Source organism: Equus caballus, chromosome 9, assembly GCF_041296265.1.
Source record: "Equus caballus isolate H_3958 breed thoroughbred chromosome 9, TB-T2T, whole genome shotgun sequence".
Taxonomy (NCBI): Eukaryota; Metazoa; Chordata; class Mammalia; order Perissodactyla; family Equidae; genus Equus; species Equus caballus.
Genome location: NC_091692.1, coordinates 95,539,018 through 95,565,203, shown reverse-complemented (window position 1 = coordinate 95,565,203; position 26,186 = coordinate 95,539,018). Strand labels below are relative to the sequence as shown.

The window sequence follows — 26,186 nt, the reverse complement described above, 5'->3', positions numbered from 1 at the left end:
AAGGGAAGGGATAGCAAATGAGCACTCAGATCTTCGGGAAGGAAGGGCTGGACAATGGGAAATAAAGGGCGAGTGTGCTCCTCATCCCCTTACAGTAAGTATGACTCTTACAGCAAACATCCGAGCAGAGCGTGGGGTTTCCTTGTCTGTGGATGTCATCCCTGTGCCAGCTGCTGTAGTAAGGGGGCCGGGGGGACGGACGTAGCCAGCTGCCAGGTTCTCACGTGATTTGTAAGAGTCACCAAGTAGACTGAAAAGGCAACGTATAATGTCATCCTGAGAGCAGCCACTAGGAAATACTGCCAAAAAACCAATGTATAAAGTAAAATGGAATGCGAAAAAGCAGTTAAAGAAGGCAAGAACAGAGGAACAGAAACAAGGAGAGACAGAAGGCAGGCAGTGAAATGGTGGCCCTGTGTCAGCCGCGTCAGTCATTGCACTAAGTGTCAGTGCACTGGACAGTCCAGGGAGGACGAGAGATGGTCAGAATGGATGAGAACACGAATCTGTCCGTATGCTGTGTGAGAGACGCTCTTCAGATGCTGTGACGCAGATGGATTGAAAGTAAAAAGATGGGTAAAGATCTGCTGTGCCGATAGAAAGCCTCCGTGGGCTCGGGCGAGTGTTAATATCAGAAAAAGTGAACTTCAGATAAGGGGTATTGCCAGCGGTAAAGGAGCAGGCAAGCTCACAGGGTGAAAGGGTCGGTTCAGTAATGAGATGTGACCATCATCAATGTGTGCTCCTCATAAACAGAGCTGTAAGACACATAAAGCAAAAATGGACAGAATTAAAGGTTGAAATACGCAACTTTGCCATCATCGTTGGAAACTTTAACACCCTTCTTCCAGCGGTGACAGGACAGCTAAACACAAAATGGGAGACAAGGAACCTGCACAGCAGAACCCAAACCGCGTTCCACAGCAGGCTCAGCACACTGTCTGTCGAGGGCCAGGGCATCTTCTGCTCCGGGGGCCGCAGGGTCTGTCTAGCAGCTGGAGAGCAGCCCCAGACAGGACATCGCGAATGCGTGTGACTCTGCTCCCGTAACGCTTTACTTATGGACACTGAAATTGGAGTGTCATAAAACTTTTTGCGTGTCAGGAAACATTCTTATTTTGATCTTTTTCAGCCATTTAAAAATGTGGCCACCATTCTTAAGTTGCAGGCTATGCAGAAACAGGCAGTAGTCTGTCAGTCCTGTTCCAGAGCCTCTACCTGGAGGAGGAGAGGGAGGAGAGGAGTCTGGGTGCACATATCAGTCCCTCCACGTAGCAAGGGGACAACAGCTGGGACCCTGTGGTCCCCCAGCTGGCACCCCTGCCCTGGGCAGCCTCCCGCCGGTCACATGCCCTGGAAGGTGTGGGAGGATGTGCTCACCGGGCTCTGGACCCCGTCCTGGCTCCTGTCTCCCTGAAGTCCAGGGAAGGGTGTGTGGGGCCCCACGGCAGCCAGCTGCTGTCCCCCGTGAGATGCCCGCCGGGGTCCCCGGGGCCTGCGTGTCTAAAGCCTGCCCCTTTGTCTCACCAGGGCGGCCTGTCTCTTAGTCTGTAAAGATGTGGAAGCTCCTGCTCACGGCCCCTCCACAGCCAGGTGAACGCCTACCCTGCTTTCCCCCCGCCTGCAGCACCCTGTCCACATCCCCCTCAGACCTTGGCTCCAGGGTGCTGCCCTCCCAGCCCAGTCCGTCCCCGAGCACCATGCGTTGCCATGGTGAGCTTGCTCCGGTCCAACCTCTCCTGGGACCAGATGCCATAGGAGGCCAGGGACGAGGTCTGCTTCTGGCCGCCACACTGCCAGGGCGAGCACAGCGGGTCACAGGTGTGTTGTCTGTGCTCATCCACCGGCAGCTGGACCAGCGTTGCGGGCGTGGCCGTAACCAGGTGCCGTGATGTGATGCTAGAGGGGCGTGCGCGTGTCGCGGGGCGGCAGAGGAGGGTGGGAGCTGCTCCGGCACTTTTCATCTGGCCCGAGAGAGTGGGCTTGCTGGGAACCTGGGGTCCTGGTGACATGGGGCAGATTGCAGGCCAGGTGGGTGCAGGTGCTCCAGGGATGGGGTAGGCCAGCCACAGCCCAAGGACTGGGCCAGACCAGGTTAGCAGGGGCCAGCCAGCAGCAGGGGCTGGGGGTCAAGGGTTGGCCTCTCCAGGGGTGGAGAGGGCTGGGGGTGGAGGAGGGCTTCCAGCTGGCCCTGTAGGTGGTCAGAAAAGGAAGCCAGCGGGGAGGTGAAGATCAACAGAGACGGACTGGTGCTCACTGGGCGGTGCTCTGGGGGCTTTCCCGTCTAGCATCTCCGGGTTTGGTTCAGTTTGACAGACGTGAACACCTCTGTGGGTCACGTATGGGGCAGGGATGAATAACCCAGTCCCTCCCCTCAGGGCTGTCTCTTGAGAATGTGTACAAGTGTTTCAGAAGGTGTGGAAATACACTGATGTGCCCAGGCGAGTGGGAGCTGTGGGCAAGTGGGGAGGCCTCCTGGCAGGGTGACCCCCTCAGAGTTCTAAGAGGAGCCAGGCCGGGATGTGAGAATCAGCAAGGGGTGTGCAGGAAGCCTGAAGCAGGAGGGCCGGGAGCCGAGGAGAGAGAGCCCCACAGGAGGGAGTCGCTGTGCACGCACGTGTGTGTGTGTGTGTGTGCGAGCACGTGCTGCAGCTCTGCAAGGAGCCACTTGTCACTAGGCTTCATTAGTAAAGTAGTAACCTGGTTAAAAACCCCAGCAAAAGAGTCTGTACGTTGGGGTGAGAGTGCTTCCTGTTCTGGAATCTTGACTGCATTTCTCACTCTCTGTAGTTTTGTCGGGGAGTCGTTGCTGGGAAGCACAGTGCTGGGCGCCCCGTGCTGTTGAATGTGGCCGTATCAGCATGGCCGGCCAGCCGATGCTTCCCTTCTGCGTGGCTTGGTGATGAGAGCGAGGAACCGGGCCTGCCGTATGAACCGTAGCTCGTCAGCAGACACTCAGCAAGCCTCTCGTTTCCTCAAACAGCACATTCTGCTGACTGGAAACAGGAACAGGATTCACCCTTCCCAAAGTGCTGTGTGCGCAGAGGTCAAGGCAGACGCCTCGAGTTCTAGGCTGAAGGCAGCAGTATGTTAATGGGCACGTTGGCGATAGTTTCGAAAGGTGCTTCCCTCTTCCTCTGGAAACGATTTCCTCCTCCTACACGAGTTTATTTTTCTTGGTAGTCAGGACAGTATTATTATTCGGCACCTTTGGCGGTGTAAAACATCAGCCAGAGGACTCGCTGGCAGGCCAGAGCACCTTTTATTTTGTAAGTAAACTTTCTGTTGAAGTGTAGCATACGGGGAAGTGCATGACCCAAGTCTGCAGCTGGGTGCATTGTCACCAGGAACCGCCATCCAGATCAAGGAGGGCACATACCAGCCCCAAGCCCTCCCCTCCCAAGGGCAGCCACCCTGGCTGCCACCAGCAGAGGCTCATTTAGCTGCTTTGGGTGTCGGATAGGTGGAACCCACAGCATGTCTCTGCCGCCTCCAGCGCTGTGTGCGAGGGTCAGCCATGTTGTTGCGCCAAGCTCTGGCTTGTTCGTTCCAGTAGCTGCAGGGTGCTCTAGCACATGTGGATGCCAGAATTGTTTCTCCATTCCGCTGTCGATGGGTGTTGGGTTTGTGTGAGAGGACGGCAGCATATCGGAGGGAGGGGAGCACGTGGACTTTGGAATCAGGCAGCCCTGGTGTAAGTCCTGGGCCTCCCACTTTCTAGCTGTGTGACCTGGGGCAGATTACCTAATCTCTCTGAGCTTCAGTTTTTCCATCTGTAAAATGGGCATGATAATCCCTCCCTGGATGGGTAGGAGGACTCAGTGAGAGCGAATGTCCAGCGCCAGATACACCCCTTGGTTCCAGGTGGATGCTGATGCTTCTTCGCCTCCCGCTGCCCCTAAGCGGCCCCCTGCTGGGGTCATCGTGGCTGCATGTTCCCTCCTCCGGACCATGGTGGTAGATTCCGGTCATGAGGCCCAGGGTGCAGGCAGTGTGGGTCCTCACTGCCTCTCTGAGGCTGCAGTTCCTGCCCTGCCTTGTTCTAGGCTGACTGAGCTCAGTGCCTGGTGCCCTTGAGGTGACGTTGAGCAGGCCCCAAGCAGAGACAGAGGCCCAGTCAGTGCCAGTGGTGTGAAAGGGCCTCAACCTCGTGCTGTCCACGGGCGCCTGCTGTGTGGGCCCTGGCGTGGCACTCCCCACGTGTACACGGCTGGTCCACGCTCCACTGCGACTAGCATGTGCTGCTTGTTACGCTCTGTGCCCAGTGGCCGTGTGCACTTGCGGGCAGGTCACAGGGTGCCTGTCACAAGGCCCAGGTGCTGGCCTCTGGCTGCCTGGTGCTTCCCAGGGAGGCTTGGGTTAACTTCCGCTCACCCAGGCTCACAGAGGGGAGCCTCTCCCCTCAGCAGAGTGTCTCACCCGCGGGGCTGTGCACACAGCGGCACCGTGTTCCCGTGCTTTGTGAGCAGAAGGCAGCAGAGCCCGACTGGGGTGGGGTGGGTCCGTGTGAGCGCTGCTCCGGGCCTGCGTGTGACGGCTGCGTGTCTGCTGCAGGCCTTCCGGCAGAGTCCGACTGGGGTGGGGTGGGTCCGTGTGAGCGCTGCTCCGGGCCTGCGCGTGTGACGGCTGCGTGTCTGCTGCAGGCCTTCCGGCAGAGTCCGACTGGGGTGGGGTGGGTCCGTGTGAGCGCTGCTCCGGGCCTGCGTGTGACGGCTACGTGTCTGCTGCAGGCCTTCCGGCAGAGTCCGACTGGGGTGGGGTGGGTCCGTGTGAGCGCTGCTCCGGGCCTGCGCGTGTGACGGCTGCGTGTCTGCTGCAGGCCTTCCGGAGCAGTATTACAGTCTCACCTGGTTCCTGAGCCCCATCCTCGGCCTCATCTTCACACCGCTCATCGGCTCGGCGAGTGACCGCTGCACCCTGAGCTGGGGCCGCCGCCGGCCTTTCATCCTGGCCCTCTGCGTGGGCGTGCTCTTCGGTGTGGCGCTTTTCCTGAACGGCTCTGCCATCGGTGAGTGTCCTCTGCCACGCTGCGCGCCCTAAAATGTGCGTGGCTGAGTCCTGACTGGGGACAGCTCTTTGCTCAGTGAGACGTGGGTGTTAGATGACTCAGACTGGCCGGCTGTGGGACAGCGTGGCCTCCCTCTGGTCCCCAGGCGGGGTGGCGGTGCCGAGCCCTTGGCCGCCCAGGCGCTGGCCGTGCTTGGCAGCACTGGAGCAGGGCCCACGTGGGAAAGCCGTAGGAACCTGTTCACAGGGAAGCGTTTCCTGTTGTGACCCATTTGTTCTTAATGCGTATCTGACACCACATCCTGTTTCCAGCATTATTTCAGAAATTATCTTTTCTTTTTTTTCTCCTTTTCTTAGGCTTGGTATTGAAAGTGTCCAGACCCAACTCCATGCTTGCTGTTTTTGTTTTGTGTACTTAGGTTTTGTTTTGCTTTTGTTGTTGTTCTGTTGTGTTTTTGATTAAAGCAGCTCTGTGTGGGAGCGTAGCTTTCACCTTGCCGGTGCCCATCAGCACTGCCAGAGACAAAACCTTGTTTTCTGGCAACGGCTTTTTAAGATGGAGGCTTCCTCTGCCTTCTGACACCCACAGACTTACCCCAAGTCTGCAGCAGTTCAGGTGGGAGTCAGCGATGCTGGAACGCTCAGGAAGAGGCCACAGGAAACCTGGGGTAGCCGAGCCTCGCTGGCTTCTCAGAGGCCTGTGTGGGGGCATGCCGGGGCACCCTCCCTGAGCTGCACCCCTCGGGGTGGCCTCCTCCAGCTGGGGTGTCTCCCAAACAGAAGTCCAGGCTGCCACTTTCTCAGCGCCTGCGGGCACTGCTGTGGGCCTCTCTGGCTGTCCCCCTCACCCTGGGGAGCAGCAGCCCCTTCCTGACTCTTACCTAGAGAGGACCCTGGGGCTTTCTCAAGGCTGTGTCCGTGGGGTGGTCCCGCCTCAACATGGCCTGGATGCAGTGAGCCAGGGGCTCTGGCACCGAGCCCTGGCCCCCTGTCCCGTGCTGTGTCTGTGTTTCTTCAGGCACCATGGGGTCCAGGTGGCGAGCAGGGAGCTGCTGGTCAGAAACCCCTTTCCCAGCCCGCACGCAGGGCGGGTTTGTCTGCGTTCCAGCTAACACATCAAGCTCTGGCGCTGGGCCCAAGTCCCAGACTGTGGCCCACGGCCGGCTCTGCATCTTTATGCAAGAGGGTGCCCTTGGTCTCACGGGCGCTGCACCCAGTGATTTGGTCTCTGGGTTCAGGGGCAGACTCCCTGAGGGAGGCGAGACGTGGTGTGTGGTTATAGCTGCTTCTGGGTGCTGACAGCCGCTCACAGAGGAAGTTCATGAGAAGCGAGACCATTTGCATCTGTCTCTTCAGAGCTGTTGCTTCTCCAGCCCAGGCTGCTCAGAGAATTAGCTTGAAAAGCTCTCAGTGGAAGCAGTTAATATTTTAAGTATTATTTCAGTTCAGCTCGAGGGCCTTCCAGCATACAGTACAAGTCACCTGTAGGTCCGGTTGGCTGCCTTGGTTGCAGTCTGACTTGTGAAATACCGGTGTCGGCCTTCAAAGGTGAATTCTCAGTAAAGCAAATTGGAAAACAAACACATGTTCACCGTGTGGCATCAGTAAGATGAATTCAGACAGAGTCTTCCTCTAGACACCGCAGTGCAGGAACGAGCTGTCATTGGGTGGTTATGTGTTCAGTAGATGCCAACCAAGCGCCCTGCAGACCCTGGGCCAGGCACGCACACGGGCTCCCTCTCGAGGCCCCAGCCCGGGAGCCGACGTGGAACCCTGCACGCAGCGTGCACAGGGGCGTGTGAGGGCCGTGCTGGTCTCACGTCCTCCTCGCTCACTGATGCTCAGTCGGTGCTCTCAACATGCCCCCCGGTGAAGGTTGGTAGGAAGGACCGTTTCCCCTTTTTAGGTCAGGTAATCTCTTTGGGGTTTGCCCAATAGTGAATGTGAACGGGGAGTAAAGGTAATCCTGCAAACGGCAGAAGTGGAGGAGGCAAAGCCCTTCTTGTCCCAAGTCTGTGCCCAGGAACGTGCCCCCTTCCGGTCGGAGTGGAGGTGTCACCCTCACCCCTTGGAGGTGACTGTCTGCATTATGAGCTGAGATCCGACTGCTCCGTGTGCTCTGTTAGGTCTGGCCCTCGGTGATGTCCCCAGCCGGCAGCCCATTGGTATCATCCTCACAGTGCTGGGGGTGGTGGTCCTGGATTTCAGCGCTGATGCCACCGAGGGGCCCATCCGCGCCTACCTGCTGGACGTGGTGGACAGCGAGGAGCAGGACATGGCCCTCAACATCCACGCCTTCTCTGCTGGTGAGCCTGCGCCCCACTCTCCCTCCCCCCTGCATCTTCTACTCCCCACCCCCTGCTTGGCACCAAGGACTGTGGGGATGGAGGCAGCTGCTCCTGAGACCGGCACCCCCACTTCGGGGTGGGCTTCCATGGCCCAGGTGCATCTGCACCTCAGATGCCGACGAGTGAGGCAGTGAGCAGGGACCCCAGCCCAGCAGGGCCAAGTGACTGTGGGGCTGGACAGGGGTGACGTGCTGGCCAGGTGGCTGCGGCCTGGGGCCTTGTGCTGACTACTCCCTGTAGTCGGGTGGCTGTCCCATCCCACAGGGAATATCGACTTCCAGAGCCTAGGGGATGGCGGTCGGTGCCGAGGCGAGTCTGGGGCTAGCCGCTCGTGTTCCTTCCTGTCAGTTATCCGCCCCTCATTTCTTAGGCAGGAATTTGTGAGGTCAGAATTCCAAACCCAGGGTCAGCTATAGGTTCTTGTTTGTTTTTCCTGCTGTTTTCTTATTCTGTCCCAAAAACATGTCCTGATTTGTGACATGACTGAGTGGCAACCCTGGGCCCGATTGAGGGTGAAAGCCCGTCTAGATGTTTCCAGCCTGCCTGCCTCCTTTGGGGGCCCCAAGTGCCCTGCGTCGCTCACTAGCTGCTTCTGTCTCCTCCCACCTGCCCAGGCCTCGGCGGGGCCGTCGGCTACGTGCTGGGCGGGCTGGACTGGACCCAGACCTTCCTGAGCACCTGGTTCCGAACACAGAACCAGGTGCTCTTCTTCTTCGCGGCCATCATCTTCACGGTGTCGGTGGCCTTGCACCTCTTCAGCATCGAGGAGGAGCAGTACAGCCCCCAGCAGGAGCGGAGCGTGGAGGCGGCTGACGCTCTGCCCCCCGCCGCCCGCCTGAGCGTGCCGGATGGTGGTGCCACCATGTTCCCAGACGAGGTGCAGTCAGAGCACGAGCTGGCCCTGGACTACCTGGACGTGGACATGGTGCGGAGCAAGAGCGACTCGGTGCTGCACGTGCCAGACGCCGCCCTGGACCTGGAGCCCGAGCTGCTCTTCCTGCACGACATTGAGCCGTCCATCTTCCACGACGCCTCTTACCCCAACACCCCGCGCAGCACCAGTCAGGAGCTCGTCAAGGCCAAGCTGCCCTGCCTGTCCCCACTGCTCAGGGAACCTGCGAACGAGGACGAGACGCTGCTTGATAATCGCTCAAACGAAGCCAAAGTCCCAAACGGAAGTGGCTCCCCCCTAAAAGACGGCCTCAGCGGCTACACCAGGGTAGACATAAAGCCCTCAGCCACGTCCAGTTCCATGAGACGGCGAAGACACATGTTCCGCCGGCAGGCCTCCAGCACCTTCTCCTACTACGGCAAGATCGGTGCCCACCGCTACCGCTACCGGCGGGCCAACGCCGTGGTCCTGATCAAGCCATCACGCAGCATGAGCGACCTGTATGACCTGCAGAAGCGGCAGCGGCAGCGCTGCCGGCACCGGAACCAGAGCGGGGCCACCAACTCCAGCGGGGACACGGAGAGCGAGGAGGGGGACGGGGAGACCACTGTGCGGCTGCTGTGGCTGTCCATGCTGAAGATGCCCCGGGAGCTGATGCGGCTCTGCCTCTGCCATCTGCTCACCTGGTTCTCTGTCATCGCCGAGGCCGTGTTCTACACCGACTTCATGGGCCAGGTCATCTTCGAAGGGGACCCCAAGGTGAGCACCTGGGGCCCCACTCCTGGCGCTCACAGGATGGTTGCGAGGGTGAGACGGGGAGAGCCAGCCAGGAGAGCTTGGCAATGCTGATGGCTCACTGCACCGAGCTTGACACGGCCTCGGCGTCAGGGCAGCCACTCCCCCGGTCGCCTCCATTGCCCACCGCCTCCTCGAGCCCCAGCACCCACAGGAGTCAGGGAGGTGCGCAGGGCTTTGCATGCAGGGGTGGGAGGTGCACGGTGGGCCCCCCTGTTAACGGGGTCAGGGGTCCTTGGGCACATCAAGAGAGCGTTGGCACCTGGGCCTACGGTCAGCAGGTGGAAATGACTGGGGCTGACATGAGGGCGAGACACTGTGAGAAGCCGGCATGAGGTGTTCCTTCGGTTGTGCTGTGCCATGTGCCTCACTGCCCCAGAACTTAGTGCCACAAATAACGATCGGGACTCAGCCGAGTGCTGCTCCTGTTCCCCATGCCGTCAGCTGGCTCCACCTGTGGCCGACTCACCCGGGGTGGGGGCCGAGGTGGCCCTGCACAGGCTCAGGCCTCCCCGCTCCACACCATCGCTCACCTTCCGGGTCCATCTGAGCTGCTGTCTGTGGCCCCTGGGCTCCGGGAGGGTGGAGTGGGAGCTGAGCTGCAGGTTAGATCAGCCCAGCTCAGGGGGAGCGAGGCTGGAGGGATCACAGACGCCTGCCCAGACACCAGCCTGGCGCAGCTGCTTCTCTCCACAGAACGATCGCCTCTCTGGAGGAACCGCCCGTCTGTCACTGAGCTGGAAATAGCCTCCTTTGCCCAGAGGGTATGGCACCTGGTCCCTGCCCCCCTGAACCCCAGTCTTGTTTCTGGAACAGGCCCCCTCCAACTCAACGGCCTGGCAGGCCTACAACGCCGGCGTGAAGATGGGCTGCTGGGGCCTGGTCATCTACGCGGCGACCGGCGCCATTTGCTCAGGTGAGTTGAGCCCCGACTTAGGTGATGGTGCACCGGGAAACGTCAGCAGCTGCAGCTGTGGATGGGGCGTCCTGCTGCACAGAAGCGGGCCCTGACTGTGACTGAGCAGGCTGTCCCTTAGCGACAGAAGCATGGAAGCCTGTGCGGCCTCGTCTCAGGGAAAAGCCACCACAGGCTGGTGCCAGGACCTGGGTGTCCTGAGACCCCACTGCAGGCCGTCTTCCCCGGAGGCTCCTCAGAGAGGCTCTGGCCAGGGAGGGGCTCAGGGTGGTGGCAGGACTACAGGGGCTGTGCCCCCTGAGCCCAGGGGAGAGGTCTTGGTGCCTTCGCCAGGAGGTGGGGAGAGTGGTACGGGCGGAGGACCCAGGGCTTCCCAAGTCTTGAGGGCACGCAGTGCGTCTGGGGCCTGCTGGCCCCTGCCTGTTCTTACCCAAACTGTGAGGGCGGCAGCCAGCTTCATTCAGCGTGACCGGGACTTGAGGATAGATGAGATAAATGCCGCACGGCAGTGGGAAGCCAGGATGATAGTCACACAACACTGTCTGTGCTTTGATAGAGGAGTAGTAGTGGTAGGACAGCGTCTGAGACACTTTCCTGGAGGAGGTAGCCTGCCACCTTGTCAGGAAGGGTGAGCAGGAGTCTAGCCTGCTGGATCCAGAGGGATGCCCATGAGGACAACCAGCTAGGACTCGAGTTCCCAAGGCAGGATGGGTGTCAGGCCGGAGAGCGCCGCCGAGTGGGCCTGGCTTGATGGGAAGGATCTGGGCCTGGCCGGGGTGGCCTGGCAGGACAGCGGCAGGACAGGGTCAGGTTACGGGGTCTGGGATGAGAGGGCCGGCTTCTCCTGAGTGCTGGAGCTCCTGGACGTGAAATGTGCACAGTGAGCTGACTGCTTCACGCATGGTCGGCGTGAATGGCCAGCTGTGCGGCATGGGCAGTGGTGCGGCAGGGCGGGCACAGAGGAGGGGATGCCTGCCTGTTCCTGAGCTGGGCTGAGTTCAGCAGAGGAGGTGGGGCGGCGAGGGGCAAGCGGTGGAGGGAGCCCCACAGGAGTGAAGGGAGCTGACCCAGCCGCTTGGTGGGCAGGGCTGTCGGTCACTGTCCTGTGGTCGCACTCTCTCTGCAGCCCTGCTACAGAAGTATTTGGACAACTACGACCTGAGCATCAGGGTCATCTATGTGCTGGGGACGCTGGGCTTCTCCATCGGCACGGCCGTGATGGCCATGTTCGCCAATGTCTACGTCGCCATGATCATGATCAGCACCATGGGCATCGTCTCCATGAGCATCTCCTACTGCCCCTACGCCCTGCTTGGGCAGTACCACGACAGCAAGGAGGTGTGTCCTCGGCTGCGGGGCCGGCGAGGGTGGCCAAGGGCAGGATGCTGGGGCACAGGGTCACCAGCAGGAACTGCACTTCAGGACAGATGATCAGATCTGTCTGCTCCAAAGCTTGTGCTCATTTCTCTCCATCTCCAGCCACAGCTCCGCACCTTCCACTTGGGGGCTACTTGAGACACTAATGGCCCTGGCTGTTTGGTTCTGAAACGGCCCCTGAGGGGCAGTAGAGCTGCTGGCTGCCTAGGTTGGTCCAAGGCGCTGGCTGCCTGGCTGCTGGCCCGCCTGGCACCGCCTGGAGGCTCCGGGTGCCTTCCACAGCGCTGCGACTGGGACCCCGGGAGGCTGCCTGCCGCCGGCGGTCCCTGCCCCGCGGGCCTGAGGGCAGCTCGGCAGCCGTGCTGGCCAGTCGCGTAGGCAGGTCTGCACTTCCACTAGCCATGTTAAAAAGTGAAAAGACCATGAAATCGATTTTATTACCATATTTTGTTTAACACAGTACATCCAAAACATCATTTCGACATGTACTCAATACAGAAGGTTAAGATAGTTTGCATTTGCACCGAGTCTTTGAAATTCCGTGTTTCTTTAACACCTTTCACGTGCTCAGGAGCCTCAATGCAGGTGGAGGCCGGGTTCTTGGACTCATGTCCAGACCCTTCAAAGGGAAAGGAAGAGACCACAGAGAAGCTGTCTCTCCCTAAACCTAACCCAGGTTTAATCTTCTCGTCTCTGACACGATTATGAAGGAAAAAATGCACTGTGAAGAGGTGTCTAACAAAGATGGAACTAAGGGAGTTCTGAGTGATGGCATTCTTTTAAATAGATTTTTTAGTTGAAGTTAACATGACTACAGCAAAGTACACCCATCGTGAATGAACGGCTTACTGCGTTTTCGGAAGGAGACACGCCTGTGCCTTCAGGGCAGACCGCACAGCGCTCCTCGCCTGGGCTTCGACACCCTGTGCTCCGCTGGCCGGTTCGGAACCTTCCGTGGCTGGAGCATCTGCTGCTTTGATCTCACCTCGTGTCTGTGCTTCCTCCTGTCTTGTGTGTGGCAGTTCTTCCCTCTTTTTCCTGGTCCACTGTCTGGCCGCAGTTTACATATCCGTCCTGCGGGTGGTGGCATGTGGGGTTACCACTGACCCTGCTGCCCAGAAGGTCCTTGCCCGTGTCCTCCGTGCACCTGCAGTCTCGATGTGCAGTCTGCCTCAGTGTGGGTTTTGTGTATGTGTGTGGTTTGAAGCAGAGGACAGAGACTATTAGTTTTCCCATGGACACATGGCTGCCTGTCCCGGTGCCACTCATTGTAGGGGCCGCATGTTCCCTGTCCACACTGCACCGCCATCTTTGTCTTAAGTCAGGCGTCCACCTCGGCGTGGGGGGGGGGGCCTGTTTCCAGTCTCTCTCATTGGTCTGGTCTGTCTGTCTTCAGACAGATGTTAGACTATCCTAATTAGTTTTATAATAAGACCTGAAACCAGGTAGTGTAAGTCCTACAGCGTTTTCTTCTTAGAGGTTGTGTTAACTATTCTTTTTTTTTTTTTTTGTGAGGGAGATTGTCGCCGAGCTAACATCTGTGCCACTCTTACTCTGTTTTGTATGTGGGACGCTGCCACAGCATGGCTTGATCAGCAGCGTGTAGGTCCACACCCAGGATCTGAACTCATGAAGCCCAGGCCACCAAATCAGAGAGTGCGAACTTAACCACTGCACCACGGGCCAGCTCCTCTCTTAGCTGTTCTTGACCACGTACATTTCATCTGAATGTTAGAATCAGCTTTTGAGCTTTTTATTGGAAACACAATCGTTATACAGATCAATTTGGGGAGAGTTAAAAGCTGTATAATATTTTGCTTTCTATCCATAAACATGGCATATTCTTCTACTAATTCCTGTAGCATTTCTCTGGGTTTTTGGACTTTCTACATACTCAGTCACATCATCCATGTATAATGAGTTTTATTTCTTCCTTTCCCGTCCTTACCATGTCTTACTTTCCTTGCCTGATTGCAATGGCCAGAACCTCCAATACCATGTTGAGTAGAAGTGGAACGGGGTGGGGGAGACAGGCTGGGTGGACCGTGCTCTGCCAAGCAGCCGAGTGGAAGGCGAGTTTCGGTTTGAGACTGCTGAGCTAGTTTGCAGAGCACGGGCATGTTGACTGACGGGTTTCCCTTTTGCACAGCCCTCACCACGTGCTCTCCTCTCTTGCAGTACGTGCACCACAGCCCCGGGAACTCCAAGCGCGGCTTCGGCATCGACTGTGCCATCCTCTCCTGCCAGGTCTACATCTCCCAGATCCTGGTGGCGTCTGCCCTGGGGGGCGTGGTCGACGCTGTTGGGACTGTGCGCGTCATCCCCATGGTGGCCTCTGTGGGCTCTTTCCTGGGCTTCCTGACAGCCACGTTCCTGGTGATCTACCCAGAGGTGTCGGAAGAAGCCAAGGACGAGCAGCGGGGCCTGCCATGCCAGCCCTCGGCTGAAGGCGGGAGTGGCGGCGAGAAGCCCTCCGTGCTGAAGCTCTCCCGGAAGGAGGGCCCGCAGGGGCCGGTGGTGACGGAGTCGATGGTCTGAGCCACGCACACATTCCAGAGGGCGGCAGGGAGCGGGGCGCAGGGGCCGGGCGCAAGCTGCGCTCAGGCTGGCTGCCATTGCTCCGGGCAGCGCAGACCAGAGTCCTTCCCGCAGCAGGGTGGAGACGCGGCGCTCGCGGGTAGGTTAAGCCGCTGGGCAAAACGCCACGTGCATTCCTTTTTCCACGATTAAAAAATCATTTTGAAATCTTTTTTTTAATTGAAAATGATCTTTTAATTTCAATTCTATCTTTTGTTCTCTGGGTCTATTATTCTGCATGTTTTTAAATTGTAGACCAGATTTACAATACAGACAATAAGCAATTTAGGAAAAAAATAAGATTATGCATTTCCAAAGTTATAATTGAAAACAAAAATACCTGATTCCTTTGCTGTATCTTATCTGAATGCTTCAGACGACAATCGTGCAGTCGGTGACTAAAACGTTTCTGTCACGTTTCTCTCTGGACGCCCACAGGGATTGGAGCTCTGTCAGATCTCATCCCCTTCTGTTGGTGCTGCAGCTGTTGGAGAGTATTTTTCTTTATGATTATTATAGAAAACGTTTTTTTTTCCCCGAAAACTGTGGTTTTCTTAGAAGAACAGCATCTTCTCTTTTCCTCAGAGGGTTTGACAAATTGTGCCCGGGCAGCCTCGCTCGTGGGCGGCGAGCAGTGGTAGCAGCCATGCACCAAAGTTGGGAGGAGGCAGGGCCCAGGCTCCCCTGGGTGGAGAAGGGCCATCCGCAAGGGTCGCTTCCAGACGCCCCACCAGGGGGCTGGGATGGGACACCCGCCAGGGGGCAGCATCAGGACTGGCAGAGTTGCGCGCGTATGCGCCGTGTGCGCGTGTCCCTGCCCGGCTTCTGACCTGTAATGTCTGTCTGAAGCTCCCAGAGAGTCTGTGGACTTGCTCGTTGCACTTTGACTCATCTTGAAACCATTTGCTGGGGAAATCACGAGGGCAGAGCTCCGGGGGCGGCATCGCCCGCGTCCTGCCCAGGCCTACCTCGGGTGTGCGCGGGCCGGCATGCTTCTGATCTCCTCCCACCTGCGCACTCCGCTCAACTCTGGAATCAGGACGCCTGCCAAGTGGACAACGCGTCTGGCTGGGGCCGAAGGCCCGCTCACAGGACAGCGCCGCGCAGCGCTTCTGGTTCGGCGTAGAAACCAAACCCGGACTTGGGCAGGCACAGTCCTCACGTGCTACAGCTGTTGGGAACTGTTCTCCAGGCCACAGGCTCGCTCAGCGAAGCGGTGTCTGCGTCTCCCAGTGGGGCGGGCAGTCTGAGCCGGCTGATCTCAGGAGACAGGGAGGCCACCTGCACAGCGCCCGGCTAAAGGAAGACAGTTGTCATCCTTTGCTGCCTCAAGTTGGTGTTTTTTTAAAGTACTTTTAAGTGCATGAGAATCATGCTGCAATATGATCATTCTAAAGCAAATATATATATATTTCAAGAAGAAACTAAGCAGTTTTTAAATAAATTACTTGAATTTTCTGTGTGTTTAAAGGAATGACTGTTTAATGTCCTTGACCAGCCTCTCGTCTTGCCGCGTGTCAGCCACTGGTGGCACTTTGTAGGTTGTGTTACGTGTCCAAGGAGCCGTGGTGCCTATCCACACCAGATGCACTCCTCGGGCCTGGCATCCTCCCTCGGAGCCCGGGATCCCAGAGAACTGACCTCATGACCCGAGCGTTTTCTGTCTGTGTTAAACCCGACACTGGCCTTGTGAGTCATGTGCTTGGACCAGAAGAGTCCCCCCTCCTACTGAAGGCACTGTTGGCATTCCCACAGCACCCACTGCCGGCCTACACCCGGCCCCGAGCCCAGCTCCTTCTCCCCCACCAGCCGGGCACCCCTCACAGGCCCTCACATGCAGTTGGTTTCCCCTTAATGGCTTTAAGATCCTAGGTCCTCTCTCCAAGCTGCAGCCTCCATTCAGCTGGCGTATCCTGCTCCTCGAAGGGTCTCCTGACAGCTGGAAACAGGGAGGCTGGAGAGGGGAGAGTACGGGAGTGGAACAGACCCGAATCAAGATCTGAAGTGAACCAAACACGCGTCCAGCCCCCAGGTGCCACACCTCCCCGGGCACCCACCCTGCCTGGGGCTGGGGCCGGCGCTCACAGTCGCCTGTGCACGAGGCTCAGGGCCCAGCTGGGACGTGATTGTAGAGGTGAAAGGGGTTTATGGTGGGGACCACCCCCTGAAAAGTGCATCGATCCTTGAGATCCCAACCTTAAACTTGAATATGGTCTGAAATAACAAAGACATCAAAGGACATTGTGTTGAAGTCACTGTTGGAAGAACAGCACTGAGAACAAGGCTGGCGTGTGCCGCTCCCAGTGAGGGCCCGTGAGGGGTGTGACCGCCGTCCGTCCTCAGCACAGGAGGGTCTGGCTGTGCTTCGGTAGATTTGTAAAGATTTTTAAGCCCTTTGGATGTTTGTGACCAAAGTCTGTCTGAACGTGCAGGTCTGGTCAGCGTGCAGACCAAAAAGAGGCGGCACCCCGTGCTTTGGATTGGAGGATCCCCACGGGGTCGGTTTCTGGGGCTGCCCTCCTGGGCCCTCTGGCTCCACTGTGGGCTCGGGAGGGCCCAGTAGCTGACTCCTTTAGCCCCAGCCCTGTCCTTGCAGCGAGGTGACCTCAAGATTGCGCTAACTTGAAACTCTCAGTGTCGTCACCGTGTGTCTTAAGCCGGGAAGACGGGGCTAGCTGTGCGGCGTGGCTGCCGACTGTGGCTCGGGCACGTGTGTTTCCCAGCGCTGTACCTCAGACGCCGTGGGAACGCAGGACAACTGCCCCAGAGCAGCTTGTCTGCGGCCTGGTGACTAGCCAGGCTCTGGCAGAGGGGCCTGGTTAGGCCGGGTCCTGGGCGTGCCCCCTGGGTAGGCCGGCCAGGCAGCCCCGGGGCATGTGGGCTCAGGGCAGCAGGCCAGCGCCTCTGCGCGGAGGACGGGGCATGTTTGGCAGGGACTTGGTTGGTTGCCATGTAATATAAATGGATCTGTTACCAAAACAGGGTAACGTCGGTCTGATTCGCATCTTTTGTTCCCTGTAAAAGTCAACTAAGTAAAGAGTCTTTTAAAGAGAGGCCCCGGCCACATGTGGCAGAAGCCTGGGCCATGCAGGACTGTGCTCTGTGGGAGGGGGCAGAGGAGGCCCTCGGGGTTAGGCCAGGCCAGCCTGCCCTGCACCCCTTCTGCCCTGTTCTGTCACCAGAGTGGCATTGTGACATTCCCAGGTGACTGAAGAGCTGGCAGTAGGGGCAGGTGTCTCAGCCGGCAGCATCCAGCCTGCTGATGAGCACGCCAGCCACTGTCCGCTGCTTCCCAGAGAACTGCCCTCGAAAGTCTTGGAGCCCCTGGGGGGCCCGGCCGAGGAAATGTTGAGGTCAGCGGTGTCCCCTGGGGGGAGGCAGGCCAGCTGGGCCCTCCTCGCAGGGTCACTGGTTCCACATGGTCCTCAGGTGTGTTTCTCAAAGGGACTAGCGTGTGGGGAAGCAGGTGTGTGCGCCTTCAGAACCCTGAAGTGAGACCTGGCCTTGAGGGGCCGCAGGAGGCAGGAGCGGCTGGCAGGGCTCGTGCCAGAGGGCGGCAGCGTTCCCTCCAACCCTGCACAGTGGCCCGGCCCCGGCCTGCTGGCTGTGTGGCATGTCTGAGGTTGGTAGCCAGTGACTGCGGTCCTGTTATAGGCCGAGCTTGCAGAACATACCCCAGGTTCACACTGGACACACTGCGGAAAAGACGCACCAACATGTGGCTTCTCCGGGGCCGCCTGGCTTCTCCTAAGCTCTGTCCGCCTTTGGCCACCAGAACGGTGAGTGTGCAAATACACTTGCCACGGGTCCTCCTCGGGGGTGGCCACGAGAAACAGACAGACACGCCTGCCTTCTGGATGTCCCGTCTGCAAGCGGCTGCTTTTGAGATGTTCCATCCATCCTCCTGCCTGCATCCCGGCCTGGGCCGCCCTGAGGGCCCACCTCCCGAGTGCTCCTGGCGTGCAGCTGTTGGGGGACCCGGCCCAGCACCCACTGGTGGTGGTGTCGATTCAGCACGGCCCTTGGACATGTGGCATGTCTGGGGGCCCAGCCTAAAGCCCTCCCCGTCACCTCCTTGTGGGAAGCCAGCCACCACCATTCTGGCCCGAACCCCCAGCCTGGAGACGGCCCCTCGGCCAGCCCATCCTCAGGAGCAGCCAGCTCCACTGGGACCTCTGGGAATGCTGAGAGCCCACCCCCACCGCAGTGTGCCCTTGCCCTCCCTGCAGGCTGCCAGGGGCACGCCCCCTGTGCCATGGACTGAGACCCTCTGGGTGACAGTGACCCGTTGGTTGGAAATGCCTCTTGTTACGAGAGAAGCTCCCGGGCGTCTCGGAACCAAACTATTTAGTTCCATTGTGAACTGCCCACAGGACAACTTGTCTTATCAACTTATTAAGTTGGAGCACTATAATAGGTCTTGCTGATTTTAGCAACGATGTAAGTGTGTGTTAAACACATAATGTTTAATGAGGAAGAAGGATTATAAAGAAGAGCGCTCTCGCACAGTAGTGAATTTTTGTATTAGGTGGCACAAGTGGCCTGGTGTGTGTGTCTGTCCGCAGTCTGGTCCTAACGTGCTCTTCAGTAGCCCTTGGCCGCATGACATGCTGTCGCTTCACCTCCATTGTGCACACAGCCCCGTCTGTAGTGCTCTCGTCTCCACCACTCGTAGACCAGCCTGGGTTTGGACCAGGACCTCCCCATGTCTGTTGTGCTCTGTTACCCTGCAGTTGAATCTTAATAAACCTTTCCTTACCAGATGACGATGTGGGTGTGTCTGTGTCACTTCCTCCCTCTGCTCCTCTGTGGCTTGGCTGTGGGACTGGGCCTGCCCCCTGCTTCCTGGAGCCTTGGTGGGTCCAGTGGTGGGAGGGTAGAGACGGCTGGCTGTGGCCGAGGCCTGGGTGGGAGTGGACTGAGTGTGGGCTCAGTTTCCCCAGAGGCTCCCCAGCTCCCAAACCTGGGGCCCATGTCTGAACCCCCAGCACGGGCCGCCTGCAGTCCTGGCCCCTCCAGGGCAGCTCTGTCTGCCTGGGGGGAGGGGTCTCAGCTCTGCCTGCCTCACTTGGCTCAGGTTGGGGCTCAGGCTGAGCCAGCTTGGGGTAACACCCACCCAGCATGCTGGCTATGCTGGGGACCTATCATAGGCCCTTTCAAGGGGACCCAGGGCTGGGGTCCCAGGCCATGTATAGCCACAGGTCTGGCAGCCCTTCCTTGTGAAGGCCTGTCCTGGTAGGTAGGCTGTGGGGCCCTGATTGCCTGTAGAGAGCACTTGAGGAAAGGGGGACTCAGAAACTGGGCCCTGGGTATGGCCAGCCAGTGCAGCTTGAGCGGGCAAGCTGCCATTAGGCACCAGGTGTGTGTGCCACGCCTGGGCGGGGCCCTCGACAGCTGGAAGAGGCTGTCACCCCCGGTTGGCAGCAGAGAACATGAAAGGGGTTGAGACCTTTACCCAAGGTCACACAGCTGGTGAGGTCAGAACCGACATGGGTCAGTTTGTTCAAGGCCCTGCTGACCCAGGGCGGGGAGCTGGGGGCCAGTGAATCCAGGGCTGAGGCCGGGCCTGGGGATGGGCACTGGGAGGGAGAAGGGTCAGTTTGGACCACAGCGGAGGGGGCGCGAGGTCACTGCCAGGTCCCGGGGGCCAGCTTGAGTGTCTGGGATGGAGCCCCCAGGCCTGGGTCCTGTGCTGTGATGCGGGTGCCCTCGGACAAATCACAGGCGGTGACTCCTTGTGTCATGAGGACTAAGGGGTCCTCATCCCCCTTCCTGCTGCAGCACAGATGGCCAGTGCCCGTGGGACAGGAGCCCTCCCTGTGGGGATGGGACGGACGGGAAGGGAGGTGCGGGGACCCTGCCTGCATCCTCGCCCCGCCCCCCCCAACGCAAGCACGCTGCGCCCCCTGTTGTCCACCCCAGGTGCTGCCTCCGCTGATGCAGGTGCCCCCTCCAAGGTGCTGGTCTGAGGAGGCACATGCCGGCCACGGTGGCCCTTGAGGGGCTAGGGCCAGTAAACAGAAAGTCAGCACCCCAGCACCCTCCCCCCAGGCCCTCACATCTGTCCCTGTATGCAAGCACAGAGACTATTTTCTTTTACAAAAATTGGACCACACTAGGTAGAGTTTACAGTCTAGTTTGAATTTAGCAAAATATTTGATCATCTTCCTTAGCAGCCCATGTAGGTCTGCTATATTCTTTTAACAGTAGGAGCAGAGGTTCTTTTCTTTTGGGGGGTTTGTTTTTATTAGAAAATAAGGAAAGACATTTTATTTATATCTATCTTATCTATCCTCTATGTACCTATGTCTCATCTATCACCTAAAAATTCCGCACTAATTTAATTCGTCTCTCTGGGGGAGACACTTCAGGCTTCTCCTGGGAAGGGCAGGAAACAAGGACCTGTGTCCCTCAAGGACATGTAGACAAGAAAAATTTGTTAGTGGAAAGAGTGCAATTCCTAATGAGAAATGGCACGTTTGCTCGTAACCCCGCCTAGAGGACACGTGGCCCTAACACTAAGCCTCGTCTTCGGCGTCCACCCGCACAGCTCTTTCGCTCGTTATGTTGTTTGGTTCCTCAACAGCATGGACAGGAGGAGACTGTGTTCTCAGTCTGCCATCAGGAAGCCGAGCTCCGAGAGATGCAGGAGGCGGGCACAGTGCTCCATCCCAGGCCCTTAGAAATGACAGGAAACGCACACATTCAAGACAGGAGCCAGAAGCTTCCCAGGGCCCATAAACGAGGCCTGGAAGGATGGACAGCGACCGAACAGACTGGAGGAGGGAGCCCACCTGGGGTGCGCACAGAGCACTTTGGCAGAAGGGGGGAGGGGGAGGGGGCAGGGCAGGGGCATTTGGAGACAAGGAACCAACCCCATCCCCACGGGGCGGCAGATGGTGGCTCCAGGGGTGTGACCAAGCCTGGCACAGCTTCTCGAACAGGCACGGGAGACTTGGACTTGGCTGGGTCTACACCACACAAGGTGAGTAGAGATTTGGTGTCATCTTGTTAATTTGAGCATTGTGTATCAGTAAAGTGTGTAATTCAGAATTAGTCATGATTTGTTTCCTTTTCTTTCTGATTTCAACTTGTTTTTTGCATTAAAAATGAGCTTTATTGCGGCCAGCCCACCAGTGTAGTGGTTAAGTTCATGTGCTCCGCTGCAGCGGCCTGGGTTTGCAGGTTCAGATCCCAGGCTCGGACCTAATCCACTCGTCAGCCATGCTGTGGCAGTGACCCACAGACAAAATAGAGGAAAACTGGCACAGACGTTAGCTCAGGGCCAATCTTCCTCAGCAAAAAACAAAACAAAAAACTCTGTTGAGGTATAATCTCCATACAATAAAATTGACCAATTTTAAAGGCACAATTCAGTAAGTTCTGACAAGTGCATACAGTGTGTACCCACCAATGCAGTCATGATGTAGATACAGCCCCTCAAAAAGTTAGAGAGTTCTGATAACACCCAGCAGTTCCACTCCTAGGGAGCCGCCCAGGAGGATGAAAACACATGTTCACATAGAAACTTCTCGCCGACACAGGTGAGGGCAGCACACTTCCTCACCCCGGAAAGTCCCCGGGTGCCCCTTTAGGCACACCCTCCTCCCACCTCCTGCACAGGACAACCGACAACTGCCGATGGGCGTCTCGTCACTATAGGTTCTGCCTTTTCTTGAGTTTCTTCTCAGTGGAATCACACAGTCTGCATCTTGAGCGATTGCTTTCTCGTTTAGCATCAGTTTTCAAGATCCATCCGTAGTCCCTCAGGCGTCATTAGTTCCTTTTTGTCGTTGATTGGTAGTCCGTTAAACAAACACGCTGCACTTTGTTTCTCCACTCGACAGCGGATGGACAACTGGGTTGTTTCTAGTTCTTGGCTATGAATAAAAGTGCTCCCAACACTTGAGTACAAGACTGTGTGTAAATGCATGTTCTCCCCCCTGTGAGGCCGGCTGAGTCGTACGGTGTGTATAGTTTCACCTTGATGAGAAGCGGCCCAGCTGGTTTCCAGTGGGCTCTGCGTTGCCCTTCCCACAGCAGGGACGGGGGTTCTGGTCGCGCCCCGTCCTCGTCAGCACGGGTTTCAAACTGTCGCCGTCCTGGGCGTGTGCAGCGGTATCGCACTCTGCTTTTACCCTGCATCTCCTTAAATGTTCAGCATCATGTCTTGTGTTTATTTGCCATTTGTATGTCTTTAGCGAAATGTCTAATTTTTTGCCCTGCTTTTTAGTTGCTTTGTTTTTCTTCTTCTTATTTTTAAGGATGCAAGTCCTTTACCTGATATACATTTTGTAAATATTTCCCCCCAGTCTGTGGGGAAAGGAGTCTGCCCTGTCCCTGACTTTAGAGGGAAGCACTTAGCCTCTGACCATCAAGCATCGTGTCTGCTGCGGGGTTTGTAGCTTCCGCTGGGAGGTTTGCTGAGAGCTTTTATCGTGAGTGGAGCTGCGCTATGTCCGAGCGCCCCTTCCAAATCAACCGGGATGAACTTGAGTCTAAGACGGGGCATTACATCACCTGGTCTTGACTGTTACACTAATCTTATGTTCATGGGATGAATTCCACTTGGTCATAAGGAATTATCCTTTTTATATGTTACTAGATTTGATTTTCTAAAACTTTGTTAGAGATTTTAATGTTAGTGATGTGAACTGGTCTGTATTTTTTTTTTCTTTGTAATATCTTGTCTGGTTTTGGTAGCAAGGTGGTGTTGGTCTCATAAAATGAGACAGGAAGTGTTCACTCTTTTATTTTTATAAAGAAAAATTAGCACAGAATTTGTATTATTTATCCCTTATATGTTTGGAAGAACTCATCAGTGAATCTGTATGTCCAGTTTTCTTCTTGTGAAGGTTTTACACTGTGGATTAAGTTTCTTTATTGTAGATAAGGCTGTTCAGGTTATCTGTTTCTTCTCGAACGAGCTTTGGTTGATTGTGTCTTGCAAATAATTTTTCCATTCCATATAAGCTGTCAAATGTATTGGCATCAAATTCGAAATACTCCCTTATTTTTTTTCCACAGCTGTAGGCTCCATAGTGATTTTTTAAAATTGAGGTGGATTTACATAGAGTGACATGCACAGGTGTAAGTGCGCAATTCTGTGAGTTCTGACATAGGCACACACCTCAGTGACCCACACGCGGTCTGCACAGAACACCTCCTCCACTCCAGGAAGTTCTCTCTCGACGCCTTCCAGTTCAGTCGCATCCCGCACAGGCAACCACCGACAGGAAGCCAGTCACCATGGACTAGTTTCATGTTTGGAACTTCACATAAATGGAAACACAGTTTGTAGCCTTTGTGCCTGGCTCCTTGTGCTCAGCGTAATGCTTTTGCGAGTCATACACACTGCTGTGTGCATCAGGAGTTTCCTTCTTTTTCAGGGCCGCATAGCATTCCATTGTGAGGCTGTGTGACATCCATTTTCCACTTTCTGGGTGTTTCCAGTCCAGGGCTATTACAAATAAAGATGCTATGAACGTTCTCATAAAGAGCTCTGTAGACGTATGTTTTCATTTCTCTCGGGTAAAAGACTAAGTGTGGGATTGTGGAGTTGCAGGGTAGGTGTGTGTCTATAAGAAGCTGACAAACAGTTCTCCCCAAGTGGTTATTTTTATCCAGCAGTGTATGAGAGTTCCATTTGCTCCGTAAGTTCACCTGTGTTTGCCATTGTGAATCTTTAATATTAGCCATTCTAATGAGCACCAAGTGGTATTTCATTGTAGTTTAATATGTATTTTCCTGATGACTGATTTTAAGCATCTTTTCAAACTGGCCATCCATATATCTTCATTGGTGAAGTATCTTTTGCCTATTTTTTAACTGAGCTGTTTGTCTTTTTATTGATTTGTGGGAGCTCCTATATATTTTGGATACAAGTCTTTGCCAGATGTAGCCTTGTAAATATTTTCTCCCAGTCTGTGGGTTCTTTTTTCACTTTCTTAATGATGTGTTTTGAAGTCCAATTTATCAACTTTTTCTTTTATATTTAGCATTCTTTGGAGTCCCCTCTAAAAAAATCCTTTGTCTATACAGAGTCACAAAGATATTCTCCCATGCTTTCTGGAAGTTTCTAGAACGTAGAACTTTACATTCAGGTGAACCAGCTTGAGTCACATTTTCTGTAGGGAGAGCGGGTGGAGCTGCTTCTCTTTGCCGTACGTTCTCCAGCTGTTGCAGCACTTTCATTGAAGACTTTCCTTATTGAATTGTCCTGGAATTTCTGCTGAATATCAACTGCCTGTACACTTATGTGTCTAGACCCAGCATTCTGTTCCATTGATCTATTTATCTATCCTTTTGCCAAATCCCACACTCTTACAGTCTTGATTACTGTAGCTTTTTGCTAAAGCTTCTATCACATAGTGAGTCCTCCAGCTTTGACCTCGTTTTTAAAGGTTATCTTAACTATTCTACTTTGCATTTCCATATGTATAGAAAATCAAATTGTCAACAGGTTTTTTTTTTTTTTGAGGAAGATTAGCCCTGAGCTAACATCTGCTGCCAATCCTCCTCTTTTTGCTGAGGAAGACAGGCCCTGAGCTAACATCCGTGCCCATCTTCCTCTACTTTATGTGTGGGACGCCTGCCACAACATGGCTTGCCAAGCGGTGCCATGTCCACATGCAGGATCCGAACCGGCGAACCCTGGGCCGCCAAAGCGGAACGCGCGCACTTAACTGCTGCGCCACCGGGCAGGCCCTGTCAATATATTTTTTAAAAACTCATGTTGGGATTTGGATGGGATTAAGTTGAATCTGTTGGGTTGACTTGGAGAGAACAAACGTGTTTGTAATATTTAATCTTCCAACCCGTGAACATGGCTTATCTTGTCTGGGTCTTCTCGCAACCCCGGCAGTGCCCGTGAGCTTGCAGGGTGCAGGCCTTGTACATCTTCACTAAACTCGTTCCCATTCATGTGTTTTTCATGCTGGTATAAGTGGTGTTTTACATTTCCCCGTGACTGTTAGAATACAGAAATGCGTGATTATTGTATGCTGACCTTGTATTCCATGACTTGCTAAATTTGCTTATTCTGGTAAGTTTTAACAAAATAGATTCTTTGGGATTTATGTAAACAGCCATGCTGTCTGTGAATAAAGATAGTCTTGCCCCTTCCCGTCCAGTCTTCTCTTTGTCCGTCTGGTTGCTGTGAGCAGAACCTCCAGGACAGTGTGGAACAGGAGGGTGGCAGTGAACGTCCTGTGGTCCCTCTCTTGGAGGGAAAGCCATCAGACTCTGACCATCAAGTACAGTGTCCACTGCAGGCTTCTTGTGGATGCTCTTTACCAGTTCGAGGAAGTCCCCTTCTCTTCTCAGTTTGCTGAGATTGTTAGCATGAGTATATTATTTTGTCAGATTTCCTTCTGCGTCTGTTGAGATGGTCATTGTGGCCCCTCTCTTTTATTCTGTTAACGTGCCGAATCACTCAGATGGCCTTCCAAATGCTGGAGTCGCCTCGCATTCCTGGAACAAGCCCCACTTGGTCATGCTGTATTACTGTTTTAAAATACTGCTGGATTCAAGCTGCTAATATTTTGTTCAGGAATTTTGCATCTGTGTTCATGAGTGCAACTGATCTGTGATTTCATTTTCCTGTAATGCTTTTGTCAGATTTTAGTGCAGGGTCATGCTGATCTCCTAGAACGAGCTGGGAAGTGTTCTCCTGAGTTTCTGTGGAATTATTATTAATATTACTCTATTAGTCCATCCTTAAGAGTTTGTTAGAATTCACTAATGAAATCAACTGGGCCTAGAACTTTCTTTGTGGGAAGGATTTGACTAAAGTCAATTTCCTTAATAGATACAGGACTAGTCATTTCTGTTTCTTCTTGCACTGGTTTCATAAAGTTGTTTTCAGGAAATTTGTACATTTCATCTAAGCTGTCATATTTATTGCTGTAAAGTTGTTTGTGATATCCTTTTGATGTCTATATTTTTTTGATGTCTGTAGGATTTTATCCTCTCTTTCATTCCTGATATTGGTCACTTGTGTTTGCTTTCTTTTCTTGATCAGTCTTGCTAGAGTTGACCCATTACTTTCAAGAACCAATTTTTGGCTTTGTTGATTCTGTTTTCCATTTCCGTCATTTTTGGGCTTTATTATTTCTTTCCTTTACTTATTTTGGCTTAAATATGCTTTCATTTTTCTATATTCTTACGATGGAAATTTATTGATTTTAAACTTTTCTTCTAATTTAAAGCTATTCTACGTCTAAGCACTGCTTTTGCTGCATCCCACAGATCTTGATATATTGTTTTCACTATC

The 26,186-nt window shown here is 55.2% G+C and overlaps 1 protein-coding gene across 6 annotated transcripts in view; it reads left to right on the top strand.

Annotated features, from left to right (window-relative positions):
- Window positions 1-26,186, top strand: part of SLC45A4 (solute carrier family 45 member 4) — a 129,284-nt gene that overhangs the window by 76,523 nt on the left and 26,575 nt on the right. For 3 of the 6 annotated variants that reach the window (XM_070221927.1, XM_070221929.1, XM_070221928.1), the window contains 6 exons: window positions 4,820-5,008; window positions 7,134-7,313; window positions 7,970-9,006; window positions 9,859-9,958; window positions 11,085-11,296; window positions 13,514-15,370. In XM_070221927.1, the coding sequence (XP_070078028.1) occupies window positions 4,820-5,008; window positions 7,134-7,313; window positions 7,970-9,006; window positions 9,859-9,958; window positions 11,085-11,296; window positions 13,514-13,873 (2,078 nt within the window). In that variant the 3' untranslated portion in view covers window positions 13,874-15,370. Of the gene's footprint in view, window positions 1-4,819; window positions 5,009-7,133; window positions 7,314-7,969; window positions 9,007-9,858; window positions 9,959-11,084; window positions 11,297-13,513; window positions 15,371-26,186 lie in introns of those variants that run through there. The other 3 variants (XR_011421488.1, XR_011421490.1, XR_011421489.1) reach the window with 2 other exon arrangements.